Here is a 17,384-nt window from a genome sequence, read left to right as displayed (position 1 = left end):
GGGAAATGAGACTTAGCAGGATAGGAAACTTGAAATTCACCAAATGAGAAATGGCAGACCTAGGATTCAACTCAACTCTTACTGATTCTAATTTCATTTTCAACGTGTTGCCTCCTCAGATGGACAGAATGTAGTTATCCTTTTCTTTAACTAAAGGAAAAACTAAACTGCAATAGGGGAAATTATTTTCCTCAGTCATTTCTGTTAAATTGGTAGTTCCCAACACTGGCAATACTTTAATAATGTGTTTTTTTTTTTTAAATATTATACTTGATCCTGCTTCCTAGAGATTCCAGTTTTAAAAGTATTTGATAATTCATGCATCCAAGGCTGAGATCCACTGCTTTGTACTAGTGGATCTTTATGAGGTCAGTGGAGATTAAACATGATGTATAAGAATCGTCTGGGGCCAGGGATGTAGCTCAGCAGCACATGCCTGCCTGGCAAGCGTAAGGTCCACAATTTGATTCCCAGTACCAAAAAAAAAAAAGAATCATCTGGGGAGCGTGTTGAAAATACTCCTTTGAGCCCTACCTTTGCTGCATTCCGTCGTCTTCAGTCAGCAGCATTCACTACCATATGTTTAAGAGCACATGTAATAAATTTCTCTTGCCAAAAAGAAATCAGTTCTAACTCAGGAACAGGTGTTTCTGTACTGAAGGCACTAGATTTTAATATCTTGACTCATTCCTAAGCATGTGAACATAAACTTAGTCAGAGTCAGAAATCCACATGAGCATTATTTTCTCTCAGCAAGATTCAGACTAGCTGTACACAGATTTGGTTTTCTGTTGCTTTTTTCAAATACTATTTTTGCACATGTATTAGACTCTGGCAGCGAGTAACTCGAGCCATAAATGCCAAAGACCAAACTGAAGCTACTCAAGAGAAGTATGTTTTAGAAGAAGCTCAAAGACAAGCTGCCAGAGATCGGAAAACAAAGAACGAGGAGTGGGCTTGCAAGCTATTTGAACCAGACCCGCTCACAGGAGAATGGCATTACAAGTTTTCAGAGTAAGTAGTTAAAAAGCGTTTATTTCAGATATCTTAGCATCATTTGTTTCCTTCATTTCTAGAATTTTTGTTAGTTACCATATGCATTAGTGTGAAATTTTAAACCTGATGTTCCATTTGTTATAAATGTGACCTTGTGATAGCTTATGCAATAAGTTAAGGTTCAGGAGAGTAGGTATGTGCAAATCTTAACATTAGAACTTGTTTATTAATGAAAATCTGTTTATACAATAGAAACTTTTAAGTTCCTTTGTGCATAAACAAGTGTTGTCTATTTGTTCATTTAGTACTCGACCCTGGGACCCACTTAATGATATGATACAGTTTGAAAAAGATGGTATTATCCAGACCAAAGTGAAGCATCGCACTCCAATGGTATGTAATAATAAATTAACTAGATCTCATAAGCATGTTTGTTAAGTCTTTAATATGTGTAGCAATCAACATTTAAAATACCTTTTCAAAATTTTAACATTTTTGGTAGGCAAAATGACAGAGTAGGTAGCTTCAGACTCTTCTCACTCCAAAGAAATAGCAAGAAACAAGCAAAAACTATGAAAACAAAATTTACCCAAACTGTGGAGAACAGTGAGAAGTTTGCAGAAACAAAGGGACCACTAAACCTACTGTTTCTATTAAATTCTCTTTAAAATAAAAGAAAAAAAAGATGACTTAAAAACAGTAAGAGAGCCAGGTGTGGTGGCACACACCTGTAATCCCAGCACTTGGGAGGCTCAGGCAGGAAGATCACCATGAGTGTGAGGCCAGCCTGAACTGTCTAGTGAGAGCCTATCTCAAAAAAAAGGTTAGGCTTGGTGGCACACACTTACAATTGCAACCCTCAGAATGCTGAGGCCAAAGATCACTGTGAGTTTGAGGCCAGTCTGAGCTACATAGTGAGTTCAAGACGAGCCTAGAAAACATAGCAAGGCCCTGTCTCCAAAAGAACAAAAGCAATAGGAAGATGTTACATTTTACTTGCCCTTACCCACCCCTTCCAGTACAGCCTTAATCTTACCGGATTCCTGCGTTACCAGTGTGAGTTTCTGGTTTTCAAGGGAGCACAGCTGATCATATTTACAAGTTGTGCATACAGTATTTTAATCTGTCAGGGTACTTACTACTTTAAGGCCTCATTTAAGTCACTCATCTCTGAGAATATCAATAAAGAGAAATTGTACAGAGAAACCAAACACATTTTTTTTTTTCCAGTACTCGGGGTTGAGCCCAGAATCTCACGCATCCTGGGCAAACACTGCACCAACAATCTGTATCATTAGCTATTTTTCTTAATTTTTTAATTTATTCATTTTGTTTTGTTTTGTTTCAAGACCAGGTCTCACTGTGTTGTCCAGGCTGGCCTCATACTTGTGGCAGTCCCCCTCCTCAGCCTCCCAAGTGCTGGGATTACAGTTGTGCGCCACCACACCTGGCTTAATTTTATTTTCAGAGAGAGTATCTCTGAGTTTCTCAGTCTAGCCTTACATTTACATTTACAGTCCTCCAGCCTCAGGCTCCTGAGTGGCTGAGATGAGGCCTGCATTACTGAGCTTTACTACAAACAGATTCTAGAGCTGAAAAAAATAATAACAAATGAAAAATTCACTCAAGAAATTTAGCAACAAATTAGAGCAGTCACAAGACAGAATCAGCAAATATAAACAATTCTGTAATCTGAGGAGCAGAAAGAAAAATGAAGAAAAGTGAAGAGAGCCTAAAGGACCTATGGTCTACTATCAGGTGTGTCGTCATATACATTGAGTCCACAAGGATGCTGAGGCAAAAGAGAGAAATGGGTAAATACTTGAGGAAAGAAATGCCCCAAATTTAATGAAAGTTGTAACTCTGTAAATCCAAAAAGCTTAACAATCTCTAGGTAGGGTAACCTCAGAGATCCATACTAAGACAAACTGTCAAAAGCCAAAGAGAGAATAGTAAAACAGTAAAAGGGAAGCAACTCATTATACCTTATTAACAGATAACCTGATCTTATATGTACAGAAAATTCCAAACAATCACAAGAAAGCTACTATAACTAATGAACAGATTCAGCAAAGTTACAGGGTGTAGTAAGATCAACATAAAAGCTGGGCACAAGGGGCTGGGGATTTAGCTCAGCGGCAAAAGCGCCTGCCTGGCAAGCGCAAGGTCGTGAGTTCAGTTCCCGGTACCGGAGAAAAACAAAAAACAAAAAACAAAACAAAACAAAACAAAACAAAACAAAAAAGCTGGGCACAGTGGCACACACCTGTAATCCCAGCTACTCAGGAGGCTGAGGCAAGAGGTTTACAAATTCAAGGCCAGCCTGGGCAACTAAGTGAGACCCTGTCTCAATTTAAAAAGGATGCTGAAGATGTAGTTCCATGATACAGTATTATCCTATATATGTCATAAAATTTGAAATAAAAAATTTTTAAACTGCGTTTGTTCTTTTTTAAGAACGTAAAATGCTAAGAGTCATGAGATATGTATATTTCTCCCTAAAGGTAAACTTTACTGATCACAATGAGTCTATATAAATCTTTATATTGCTGACTTTTTCTGATTTTGAATAGGTTATCATTAGTCCTCATGAATCTCCAATTCAAACCTACTCTAAAAACATGGACTTCTATTCTGTGTGTTAAAAGAATCTAAGACCTCAGCATTTCAAGAAATATGCTGAATCCAGAATCTATGTGTTTATTATATTAATACAAAATTTTTATTTTAAACATATTTATAAAATTTTACAAACTTATTACAAGGAATAATTAGGGATAATTTTGTTAAAATGGTGAAGAGGTGAGAACAGAGTTAAAGACTTGTGACCACTGGTTTCCTGAATGTGGATTATCTCACCTTTCTGATTATAGTTTCCTCTCTTGCAGCTATAGAGCTGATGACCAGAACTACAAACATATTAATATAATAGAGTCTAAAGTTTATTATTTTAAGGAAAATTTAGCCCTACTCGATGGCTTTGCATCTTGTGTATCCAATTATGTATATGTTTTCAGTAACTTTATATATGCTGTGCAAAATATCAGTATTCTATTTATTATAATACGCCTTCTGCATTAGCCAGATATTACTGAAAAAATAAGCAAAATTTTGTTAAAAATGCAGTATCATTCAATGGGAATATTTTAACACTAAGAGCAAGATAAGTATGACTTTAAGACACTTAGTGTGCTAGTGGAGATACTATGTGGGACAGTTGTAACAGCTGACTAGATACATATTTATATTTGTTTGCGCATTCTTAAAAATACCTCTAGGCAGGTGTGGTTGCACATGCCTGTAGTCCCAGCACTCAGGAGGCTGAACCAAGAGGATCACCCCAAGTTTGAGGCCAACCTGGACTACATAGTGAGTTCAAGGCCAACTTGAACTACATAGCAAAACCCTGTTCTCAAAAAACCAAAATATGCCTTTATTTCCGAATATCATGCCCATGAACAGTTTTGATGTTTGTGCAAGAGTGGTCTTTAATTACAGATTATAGTGCAAACCCACATAATAGTATGATATTTTTTTCAGGTTAGTGTCCCAAAAATAAAACATAAGCCAACCAGACAACAGAAGAAAGTGGCAAAAGGCTATTCCTCCCCAGAACCTGATATCCAGGACTCATCTGGAAGTGAAGGTAAATGTTTTCTCAATCTTTCTCCACTGTATGAAAATGGTTTTTCAAATTAACTCAAGATGATAATATAAGAGTTTTGATGGAGGCAGGGATAGAGTTGAAACGCTATTCTAGGTCATAGGTGAGTTGTAAGAACAAGCCACAGGTAAAGACATGGGAGAAGAAAGAAGGAGAGACATGCAGGTAAGAACCACGCTATAACCACCACACTATAATAACCTTAGGCCTTGTTAGCCTCTGAAAACTTACTGGTTACGTAGATTGAATTTAGGAAGTATTTTTTTGAGATCTGAACTCAATTTCATGCTTTGAAAATATTTCTCATTCCTAGAGTAAATTAGTAGTGTTTGGAAATCACAGACAAATAAAAACAGAACTATATAAAAGTATAGACTATAAGAGTAAATAGTGTGATACTCCAAGTTAGGTAATATGTAAACTGTCTTCTACATTGACATATACAGAGAAATAGTTAAAACATTATTTATTAAGATATATCTTAGATTTTATGGGAAAATGGTCTTTAATGGGTTTACCTTAAGCTGGGGGGCCTGTTTTTACCTACAGAGGTAACACTAGAAGCGAGTAAACAAGAAGTACTGGAAAAATAGATGCTATGTACTAGAGTTTAAGGGAGAAGGAGCTTGTTTCAATTTAAGGATAGCTTCTTAGCAGAAGAATTCTTGATGAATTGTTAGGATCTCTAATGGATTACGGCAGTCTAAACTTGGGGCATGGATTGGGGCAAATACTGGAATAGTAAAGGAATAAAATAAACCAGTGTGCCAAAGAGAGTATTAATTATAACATTACTATTCACATTTTACAACCCAGGAAACTCACACACAGGCTAACCTGCCTACGGCCATATACCCCGTAAGAAAGAATATCTGCATATACTGTGTATGTGTTTCTTAGATGTTTGGTTCCTTAACTGACCATCTTGTCACACCACTGTATTAACCTATGATGTGCCAGCTGACATTTGTTGGGTTACCTGTTTGAAGACTATGTTAAACACACTTCACAACTATGAAGTTTTGTATTCCTATCTTTTAAATAAGAAAGCTGAAACTTAGAGGTTAAGTAAAATATCAACAAAAGTGGAAAGGAAGGAATGGATTTGAAAGGAGATTTGAAAATCCTATACAACTTGCTGGCTGACAATAGAAATATACAGAAGTGGTATCAAAACTGGCTGAAGAAGTTTAAAGTTTGGGTTACTAGGAGAGTGACAGTATCATTAACAATTAAAACATTTAAAAGGAACTCAAAAAGTTGACTTTGACAGATCTGTGCAAGGAAAAGAAAAGAGTAATATCTTCCCAAAATTAATGCATATATTAATGAATTATTTTTGGCTTTTCTAATAAATTAAAACTGATGCCATCTAAAATGTAACTAATTTATAATGACTTTATGTTTGGAGTGTTCTAGTTTTTAAATGATATTTGAGACTTTGCAGATGCAGAATATTAACTTTATTTGGTTAACCTCTAGGCGATAAAAACTAATGCCTGTGAAAATTATTATGCAAGAATCATTAACTGTAGATTATGTTCATGATTATAACTTACATTCCAAATGTCTTTTAGCTCAATCTATAAAACCAAGTACACGAAGAAAGAAAGGGATAGAACTGGGAGATATTCAGAGTTCCATTGAATCTATAAAACAAACACAGGAAGAAATTAAAAGGTAAAATATACTGACAGTGTCTAGTCACTTTTGCCTGAAGCATTATAGAACCCTGTTGTGTAGGACAAACTTTACTTTTTTGCTGAGTTTCTTAGTTACCCAGGTTGGGCTTGAACTTACAGTCCTTCTGCCTCCCCCTCCTAGAGTGCTCGAATTATAGGCATGTGCTACCGTGTCTGACCAAACTTTACAGTTTTACAACACTGCTTGTCTAGAACCTTGGTCTCTATCACTTGGTATCTGAAAAGTATGAAACTACTCAAGCACTACAATACTGAGAGAGAAGGGGGAGCATACTAGTGATGTACCTGGATTGAACGTGAAGGTGGGGTTGTTTTTGAGAAAGTTAGCAGACTTGCTTTTTCATTCCCCTTTGTACATGGCTAGTATTCAACTGGAATGCACTAGTTGTTAAAATATTGAAATACTGCCCTGAGGCCTTTGCTTTTCTTAGGGTCCCAGATGCTCCCTTACATACCACTCACTGGTCCAGCAACTGTTGTTAATACTGAGGTTGGAAGAGTAGTCTTAATCCTATTCGATAGCTAAGACTAGCTTTTTATAGTGTTTAAGTTTCATAATTTAATTATTTTCATAAATTAATTAGCTTACTTGTTTTACCTTTGTACTAACATTTCTGGAAAATTGTAAAATTCATTGTTGTTTATTTTTATAGGAATATTATGGCTCTTCGAAATCATTTAGTTTCAAGCACACCTGCAACGGATTATTTTCTGCAGCAAAAAGACTACTTCATCATTTTCCTCCTGATTTTACTTCAAGTCATAATAAACTTCATGTTTAAGTAGGAGTTCTCCACAATTAAATCAGTGAACTAGAAAGATCAGATTTGGCCTGGGACCAATGTTCAAGTTGATTTGGTCTTATTAAAATATCACAATATTTCTAAAACAAAGAATTAAGAGATAAATGTAGTGGTGTCTACCTTTCATATCTTTTATCCTTAACCTAAACCAAGAGCTATCCAGTTTCGTTAAAGTGAGCTATGTGTGAAGTGCTGGGACATTTCTAGCTTTTGTGAGAATGTGTCTACATGTGAGTATAATAAATCCACATGTATACACAGTGTTTCTAATGTACTCTTACCTGATAGTAGTCTTTGTATTCTATAGTATGTTCTAAGATAGAATGTTAGCATTGTTTGTAAAAAAAAAATGCTATCAATCTTATAAATATATGTACAGTAATTACTTTATATAACAGGCACAAAATTTTATGAAGGAATTACAGACTGGGAAATGATGGAATAGACATATTATAAATAATTCAATACACTGTACTGTCAAAATCATTTCCAAAGTATCCAGTTCGGTTGTCTTCTTAGAAGTAGCAAAAAGAAAAAAAGGACAAATGGTCAAAATTAATATATTGAAAAAAAACAGGTGAAAATTTTTTTTTAAGTTTACACAAATTTTTAGCCCCTATAATTTTATTTAATATCCATAGAAACAGGTATATATAGACTTAGGTGTATATCAATATAAAAAACTGGTATGCAGTACTTGCACCTATTAATTGTAATACCACCTTAAGTATTTGCTGAAAAATGTGGTGAAAATTGATTGCTGTCCTTTTTTCTCACTGTAAGTCAGCGTAGGCAAATTCTAGAGATGTTTATAGGACATATAGAATACTGGTACTTCATGTTTTTCTTTATGAAAAACATTTTTCTACCATTTAGACCCTAGTGTGTTCAACGAATAAGTAGAATAGAAAATGTTATAACCAATATTTTACTTCAAAAACCAAAAGGAGAATGGCGATAAAAGACACTGGGAGATGCCCTTTATGTGCACATTAAAATTGCTTCCCTTAAACTGTGCAGTACATTGAGTAAGAGTACCAAGTTTTGAAGCTCAATTGTTTATTATCCTCTTCTGTTCTTTGAACTTCATTCTGTGGCAAAACCACAATTCTTTAAGATTCCTTTTCTTCAAGCCGAGGCAAAATTTTTTCTTATTTTTTGTTTTTCTTCAGTTTAATTTTTTGACTTTGTGTTCTTACATAGAAACTTGACAGATTTTGCAAAAATTGTTAAGTTTCGGAATATTTTGTTCTAAAGTATGTCTTTGTATCCTGGAGGTAGGATTTTGAAAATGAAAATGAAAATGAAAATCAGAGAATAATTGCTCCAGTTACATCTGCCATCTCACGGAAGAGACTATGAGACAACAGTAAAGTTACAGTCAGTCTTCATGGCATGAGAATATAAAATCAAGGGATGATTGCTAAGTTGTGGAAGATTGAAAATAACAAAATCTGATTTTTTCCCTAATGTTGCTATCTTAAGTATCCTTAGGATTGTAATAAGAACTATTTCCCATGTAATGTTAGCAAAACAATGCTATATTCCATGTGTACAAGTGAAAATAATGTTAAATTAATAACAGCATAAGTAAGATGTAACTGTAACCAGTGTTTTCATGACTATCTTGGAACAGGTGGATTTTTGGGTTATATTTCATATTTGTCAATATATTTTTTGTATGCATATTCAATTACCAACTGCCTGTTCATTGGCATATTTTGTAAATATTGTATATTTTTACTTTTATGGTATAAATTAATATTAATTTATGTTATATATAACTTGATTGGCTGATCACAAACATCATTTCATCTCTAAACCCTGAAAACTTAGTTTTTCTAGGTGACCTGCCTTAGGGTTTTGGTCTTAGCCACTTGTATACTGTTTTCATTTGGTCTGAATAGTGTTTCATTTGTATGGGTATCTTCTAAGGTTGGAAAAGTAATATTTCCTTTATTTTTTTAGATTTCTTTGTAGGGTACATATTAGCGTTTTTATCCAGAAGTCAAAAAATAAAGAACAGGGTTATTTATGACTGTTTCTTCTACACTGAAAGCATATATCTAATGTAGTAATCCTCTTATGCTTTTAGTTATATAACTTCCTGTGAACTGAACATAAAACTCAGGAATTGATGGCTTAATTTTAGATCAGTGCTTGTATTAGTTTCAGTATGTGAATCTAAAACATATAACTTTGTATTGAGCCATAAGTTTTTGACTTTGAATGTTCCCTATCTGAGATTAATCTTCCTTCACACATGGATTGATAATGTGATTTACAGTTCCCAACTGTCTCAGATCCTCATGATGGTTTTAAGGATTTAAAACCTTATCAAAAAAATTCTTACATGAAAATTTAAACAAGTAATAGTTATTGACATGTGCAGTTTTGTTTTATTGTTAAATGTACTGTGTCTTTAGACTCACCATTTAGTGAGATGTTGGCTAGGAAAAGACAATGGGGCATGTGAAATATTAAGTTACAGCAATAGAGATTTTACTTGTGTTTCACGTCAGTACTTTTCTGTATCACTTATAAAGGTACAGTGTAATCTTTGTCACAGTTCAGTTGACAACTGCATTCCATTGAAGTTGGCCTTGTGAAATACAACCTTCATTTAATATTCATGCTTTTGTGCCTTTAAGAAAATATTCTTTGTCATTTTTGTGTTACAGAACTATAATACGATTCATAGTGTTTTAGGCTTACTTGTCATAAAGGGTCATTTCTCTTTGTCACTTTATTTTCTTTTATATAGGTAAAGTATATTTAAACAGTAATACTGTACTTTTATAAAGGTTTGTCTATTTACCTATTTCAAATATATTCTTACTTTCTAAGACATTGAAGTAGACATGTCAGATTATTCTGAGTATTGTAAACAGTGCCTTTTTGATGGAATTCACACTGTTTTGGGTGTCAACTTGTGCCATATACACAAAACTTTGTGGAAGGCAATTTTAACTTTTTGAAGACTATCTTCATCCATACTTAAGAAAACAAATGTATAAAATTCCATTTTTTCCATTGTTTAGCATTTCTAATGAGCAATGAATAGGTTTTTTTGACATACAGTGATGATGGCATTATTGATGAGCCATACACAAGACTGCAGATTATTTTGAATTATGTTAAATACAGAAATAAAATGTTAACATTTATATAAAATTTTGTGATCTGAACCAATGTGGGAACCCTACAGAAATGAGTAAGTTTACATTTCAACTTCTATCTTATTTGAGTAAGTATAAAAAAAAGGTTCTTTAAAATGTATAACCTGCCACTATTACATAATTTGGTTTCATTTTGTTGTACGTATCATGTGAATTCAGTATATTTAATTTACTTTTTTCTTACTCTTAACATACTATTTTTGTTACAGTTTTTAACAGAGGGTAGACTGTTACAATTATACAGGACCAGTGTCTTATTAATAAGATTAACATATTTTGAAGAGCCACAAGAAACCCATGACAAAATGAATGTGAATATACTTTCTAAAACATTTAGAAAAATTTATCCTAATGCATTTATCATGTAATAATTATTTTACTGTTACAATTTTGAAATTTTTCATTTAAAGAAAAATGGCATGAAACATTTGAACTGATGAGCCACAGAACTTCAGTTGAAATATTTTCACTTTTTGGCATGTTATTATACATTTAAGTTTAAATATCCTGTTTAATGGCCATTTTTAAATTGAAGCACTACCACTGGTCGGTTTTGTATGACAGACTAAAATTATGTTATCTGCAGTGTAAGTATAGCACACTGTCAAATTCTTTTCCTTAAGGTGCATAGTAAATGTACAGATAGTCATAGGTTACTGTTTTGTAATGTATTACATTTTTAATCTGTTATTCCTAACCTGTTATAAATGTTTGCAGAGAGAAAAGAATTGAATTTTTCTAATGATCTGTAAAATTATGCTAACTTCTACAAGTAGGCGTTCTAAATAAAATTTTTAAAAACAGAAACTGTGGTCAAATGACTTAGCATGGTAAATAAGTTTATCTTTTTTTTCCTTATTTTGTTGGGAAAATTGCAAAGCAGGAGAATCTTTGAAAGAGATTTAATAGAATCCCTAATGTAGGGGCTGGGGATTTAGCTCAGCGGCAAAGCGCCTGCTTGGCAAGCACAAGGTCGTGAGTTCGGTTCCCGGTACCAGAGAAAAACCAAAAAAAAAAAAAAAAAAAAGAATCCCTAATGTATGCTTTATGAGGTATGGTCAAACAACCCAGTGAACGTTTAAATTTTAAAAATTTTATTACAGTAAAGACACATTACTATTAATCCCTGTCCAAATACTCCTCTTGCTTCAAACACTTATTCTTGCCACTTTCTCAAGCATCTCTGAAAGTCCACTTTTCTTGAGTATCTTAGTTGCACTGTCGTAACTGCCACAATGTCCTAACTCAAAAATGTTGACCTCTGATGGTCTTCTTGACTTTGGGGAAATGTCGGAAATCACACAGTGCCACATATGGTGAATGGGGGGATGAAAGCAGATTGTAATGTTTCTATTTGACAGAAATTGCCATAAGCAGTTGATCAATGAGAAGTGATCAAAAAATGTGGTTAATGTTTAAATTTTTAAATTACACTAAAATATTGTTATTCTCCCCCCTTAGAATTTCCCCCTCGTTTCAAATTTGAACATACTTATCCTATCATTCCTGTATATATATATATATATATATATATATATATATATATATATATGTATTTTTTTTAAAGACAGGGTCTTATTATGTAGTGCAGGCTGGCCCTTAGCTCACTTATGCAGCCCAGCCTTCCAAGTGCTGGGATTACAAGCGTGCACCACCACACCCAGCTACATTCATTCTTCTTGAATCTTAAGTTCCCCAGATTTTGTGAACTATCTGAGACACACAGAAGTTAAATGACTCCAGAATCTACCCAATATGTGCAATAGCATACTCTTAGAGTAAAAACTTTAAGTTTGAATCCATGTCTACTTGCATGACACATTTTAATAAACTCCTGATTGTGATACTTGTAATTGTCTGGAATATAAGTGCTTGAATCTATACTGAAGAAACATAACCCCTTATGATGAACAGAAGCAGAAAGAAATGGACCTTATTATTAAGCAAAGCATATATACCAAACATACATGAAAGTTGTTTTCCTTTCAAATCACCTAGTAGTCCATGGAAGTCATTCCTCTCTGGTTTTCCTCCGCCCTCTTCTCATGTTTACTGTGCCCTCAAGGACCAAGTACTACTTACTGTCATTGACTTTGTAATACTAATAGGGGAAGGGACATAAAGGGAGAGTGAGCAGTTTGCACCTATCCTGTGCATAGGAATGAGGAATAAAGAAAACAGCCCCTCAGTTTTCAACGTCAGTGAAACATCTCCATTATTTTCCGGCTAATATTGACGTTTTTTAAAACTCTAATAGGTGTTATGTGTTGTGCCGTTATCCTATTGGTTTTCTGTGTCTTACAAACCAGCCCTTTCTGATGGGTATAACTGGCCAGCAGAGTGGTGATCTGCCAAGGAACTTGGTGGATATAGTTGACTGCTGTACTTAATCTATGCTAGCAGGTATGCAAAGTGCTTTGTAAACTTTCTCCACCTCTTCAAAACTTAAGATTTTTCTTTTAAATTTATATCCATTTTTAAAGATGAAAAAGCAGAGATTATCTGCTGAATATCACGTCTGAATCCAAAGCCAGTACTCTCCTTAAGTCAACCCCCACCCCGTGTTTTGGACTGAATCACAATGTAGACCAACGAGATACACTGTAGGCATACTTTTGATCATCGATGTAACTAAAGGGTTTGCGTCGTCACTTCTATTATTTTGGCTAAATTGATAAGAGAAAAACTAGCTAAATTGTGGTGGCTGGGATTTCTGTATGATAACCTGAACCCAGAGCACGTAGAAAATACCCCTCCTTGAGACAGGTCTGAAATTTTTCGCTCTGGCCCGGCCTTCCCCATTTGCTGTCGATTTAAAACTGCGTTCATGAAAGCAATCTGCAGGGTTTGGACAAAATATGCGTGAACCAAGGCAAACGTTTTTGCCACCAAACAAGTAGCTTGTGACGAGGGCCAGAACCCAGCCGAATTATACCCACGGGCCCATTCCTTCCTTCTCACAGGCCCAGCTGGTACGGGAAGAAGGTTCCCGGGAGAAGAGAGGATTCCCTGGAGGGAATGAAGTCACCGAGAGACCCGGGCAAGCTTTTAGGGTTCCGCCCAGGGGCAGATCCTGGTGAGCTACCTTTTCTATCTTCGTGGGTGCCTGGCCTGTCCAACCCAACTCGCGAAGTACAGGGGCAAGCTTTTCCGCCAAGCGAGTTTGTGAAGAGCAGCGGATTCTCCAACCGAGAAGCTGCACCCGTACGGCTTCCGGTTCATAGCCTACTTCCGGTTTCCTCCCCGCCTTTTCCGCTTCCGGTCGCGCCTGCCGCGTTGGGTCAGTGCCGCTGTTCCGACGGCTGTCAGGTGGAGGCGGTTTCGCCTCCAAGTTCAATGGCTGTGGCGGTGTCTGTGAAGACGGCCCTGCAGGTGGCCGAGGTGCTGGAGGCCATTGTCAGCCGCTGCGTGGGGCCCGAGGGCCGACAAGTTTTGTGTACGAAGCCCACCGGCGAGGTGCTGCTCAGCCGGGATGGAGGTCGCCTCCTGCAGGCGCTGCACTTAGACCATCCCATAGCCAGGTACCTGGATCCTACACTCTACCCCACCCAGGACACACCCCGACGGTCTCCGTGAGCCTCTTGCCCTTCCCGAGGCTCTATACGTAGAAAAACAACCTTAGTGAGACCGGCATACGCAGGGGGTTAGAACTGCACAAGGAATACTCGTGGATTCCAAAATTTCAGACTCCTAAAGAACACTTCTTATTCCTCTCCTCCCTAGAATCTTAGAATAGAACGAAGTAAATTGGAAAGGAGAGGAAGAAAACTTAAGATTGTATATCAAAAGTACAAGATTTTTTATATCTGTAGCTGATAGTTTTAACTTGATTCCATGAAGGAAGCCCGTCTTCTGAAAAATCTGACTTGTTTTATTTCTGTCTGCTTCTCTGTCTCTTGGTGCAGGATAATAGTGGCGTGTGTTTCCAGTCATCTAAAAAAAACAGGAGATGGTGCTAAAACATTTATTATCTTTCTGTGCCATTTACTCAGAGGACTTCATACAATCACAGAAAAAGAAAAGGATTCATTGATTTCTGAAAATATTCAAACCTTTGAAAGACGTTGGAAAAATTGTTGTCAGTGGAAATTTATTTCTCAAGCTCTATTAACGTTTCAGACACAAATTCTAGACGGTATTATGGACCAGTACTTAAGTAGACACTTTTTGTCCGTCTTTTCCTCATCTACTAAAGAGAGAACACTGTGTAGGAGCTCCTTAGTGTTACTCTTAGAGGCATACTTTTGCGGGAGAGTGGGAAGAAACAATCACAAATTTATTTCACAATTGATGTGTGACTATTTTTTCAAGTGTATGACTTCTGAAAATGGGATGGAAGTATTGGAGTTAGTGGATGACTGTTTTGTAGAGTTGAATGTCAGTGTCATTGGCCTCCCTGTGTCAGATTCTAAGATCATAGATGGTCTTGTGCTTCACAGAGATTTTTCTGTTTACTGCCCAGCAGATGGTGACATCCGAGTAGCTGTAGTAAGAGAAATCATTCAGCCTGTTTTTTCAACTTCTAGATCAGAGTTTGTTCTAAATTCAGAAGCACAGTTTCAGACATCTCAGATTTGGATTATGGAAAGAACAAAATCAATAATGAAATATTTACTTAGTCAGAATGTAAAATTACTCCTGTCTACTGTGAAACAACCAGATTTAGTTATTTATTATGCAAGATTAAGTGGCATATCAGTGGTGGACTGTTTATCATCAGAGGAAGTTTCTCTTATTCAAAGGATCATTAGTCTTTCCCCATTTGTACTTCCACAGGCCTCTTTACAGTGTGAAATTTCTGATACTGCTTTGGTGAAATTTTGTAAACCTCTTATCCTTAGATCCAAAAGATATGCTCACCTTGGTCTAATTAGCACATGTACATTTGTACCACATTGTATAAGTCTTTGCGGACCAGTGCAGGGTCTTGTTGAACAACATGAAAATGCTTTACATGGAGCATTTAAAATGCTTCGGCAGTTATTTAAAGACTTTGATCTAAATTATGTAAAAAAAGCCAATGACCAAAATGACGCATTAAGACCTTGTATTTATAAAAATAATAGAAAAAGTAATCAGGTACCCAAAATTGGTAATCACTCTATACATAGGTCTTACCAAGACACAGGTATAAAGAACAGTGATAAATTGGAAAAAACTCAGTATTTAAAAGCACACTCAAATTTGGTAGTTTCAGATGTTGAATTAGAAACATATATTCCGTGTTTAACACTAAAAATGATGCCACCAGATAGAGTCCAAACAGATGAAATATGGAGGTGTTTACCTCCTGAAAATAAAAGGATAACTGATGACTATGAGCTATTAATTGAGAGTAATTCCACTAGGAATTCTCTAACAGAAAACCCTGGAATAGAAATTTCTTATGAAAATTTCCAGGTCACAAATATTGCTGGAAAGGGGAGCATGTTACCAGTGAAATATAAATCACTAGATACATGCATTTCACAGAGTTTCTGTTCATCATCTATACCAGCAGGCTGTGTTTTGCCTGTGGGTGGAACTTTTGAGATCTTACTACATTACTACCTCCTCAGCTATGCCGAAAGATGTCAGCAATTAGAAGAAATTGTGGTTAGTAAGTTAATAGCCAGTGCACTTTTAGGCATTCCCAAAATCCTTTATAAACCCAAGAAGGGAAGTCACAGCTTTCCACAAATATATTTGAGAGCTCTCCACACACTGCAAACCAGTCAACCCATGATAAGCTGTCAGGCAGGTTTGGAATCAGTAACTGGTAAATACCATGTACTAACATCAGTTCTTCAATGTTTGACAAAAATATTAACCATTGATCTGATAATGAATATTAAAAGACAGCCACTAAAAAACTGTGATCAAGATTCTGAAGATGAACTTCAACATTAGAAGATTTTTGTTAACTAGGGTTTAACCCAACTAGAACCATAAAGTAAAGCAGGCATATGACTACTGGTTCTTAAGACAATTTGGTCTACTCAGGAAAACAGCATGACTTCAAATGTCTTTAGAAATATGCTAAGGCCACCAGACCTTTCAGATGCAAATATTATTGGAATATTTATGGAACAAAACTAGAGGGGAAGCCAAGATCCCGTTAAATATGTCTCTTTCCGCTTTTATGCCTGTGTCTCACTTCTGTGAGTGTGTGTTGAAAGGAGAGTGTTTTATTAAAGCATATAAATTAAATTAGTTTTTACTTCCATGTGCCATTTCTTTCATTTCTATTCCATTTGGAAGAAAACTTAGATTTTTCACCACTAATATACCACTGAATGTATGTTATGAGAAATGAGATTGTACATTGTGAATTCATTTTATTTCTGTAATTAAAAGTTAATTCCAGAAAAAATGTAGAATTTGTACTTTTTATTTTTTCCTAGAGTCTAAAAATCTTACGAAGATATTTTGTGTACTTATGGGTTTTTCTTGTATTTAGTGGATAGCCAGAGTTCGGTAGTAACAAATAATTTGACAATTATTTCTAATTAGAATTTATAGGTATTTATATTTTATGTTAAAAGCATTGAAATGCAAACAGTACATTGCATCTAGCCATGGATAAGAACAGTGTCCTGTATTTGTACTCGTTCTCTAAGACAGCCAAAACAGTGCTTTGTTTATTCCAAGTATTCAGAAGCGCTTGTGAAATAAAACAGTGCTATCTTTGTTCCGTTTCCCTAAATGCATGTTTCCAATTTACTTATTCAAAAAATTCCTGCCGAGTAAATACTGTGTGCCATATACTGTGGTAGATACTGAGCATATGTCTTCATGCACTTTTCCTCAAAGGTTAATGGATAGATACGTGTGTGGGATGGGGATATATTGAGGCAGTTTTCTTTGGAAAACACTGTCTGCTGCACCATGGAAGAGATGAAGAAAAATATGTTAACTTCTCAACAAAGTTGCTATAATTGTTTTCCGAAGTTACATATCAGTCCACCTCCCACTATCACATTTTGCCCAGTAACATTTTTTTTTCATGAAGCCAGCATGAGCCACTCTTATGTTCAAAACAATAGACATTAAATAATTG

General features: G+C 35.5%; 2 protein-coding genes across 6 annotated transcripts in view; both read left to right on the top strand.

Moving 5' to 3' along the window:
- Osbpl8 (oxysterol binding protein-like 8) overlaps positions 1-11,152 on the top strand; it is a 151,981-nt gene extending 140,829 nt beyond the window's left edge. For all 5 annotated transcript variants that reach the window (XM_005374345.2, XM_005374344.2, XM_013517742.1 and 2 more), the window contains 5 exons: positions 829-1,014; positions 1,302-1,389; positions 4,537-4,642; positions 6,238-6,340; positions 7,017-11,152. In XM_005374345.2, coding sequence (XP_005374402.1) covers positions 829-1,014; positions 1,302-1,389; positions 4,537-4,642; positions 6,238-6,340; positions 7,017-7,149 — 616 coding nt within the window. In that variant the 3' untranslated portion in view covers positions 7,150-11,152. The remainder of the gene's footprint in view (positions 1-828; positions 1,015-1,301; positions 1,390-4,536; positions 4,643-6,237; positions 6,341-7,016) is intronic.
- A 2,434-nt stretch (positions 11,153-13,586) lies between these two features.
- Positions 13,587-16,697, top strand: Bbs10 (Bardet-Biedl syndrome 10). The gene is made up of 2 exons (XM_005374342.2): positions 13,587-13,866; positions 14,251-16,697. The coding sequence occupies exons 1-2, from the start codon at positions 13,682-13,684 to the stop codon at positions 16,232-16,234; spliced, it is 2,169 nt and encodes a 722-aa protein (XP_005374399.2). The 5' UTR covers positions 13,587-13,681; the 3' UTR covers positions 16,235-16,697.
- Positions 16,698-17,384: the final 687 nt, after the last annotated feature.

This window comes from Chinchilla lanigera, unplaced genomic scaffold (genome assembly GCF_000276665.1).
Source record: "Chinchilla lanigera isolate Chin_1 unplaced genomic scaffold, ChiLan1.0 scaffold00004, whole genome shotgun sequence".
Lineage (NCBI taxonomy): Eukaryota > Metazoa > Chordata > Mammalia > Rodentia > Chinchillidae > Chinchilla > Chinchilla lanigera.
This window is presented reverse-complemented; position numbering and strand designations above follow the sequence as displayed.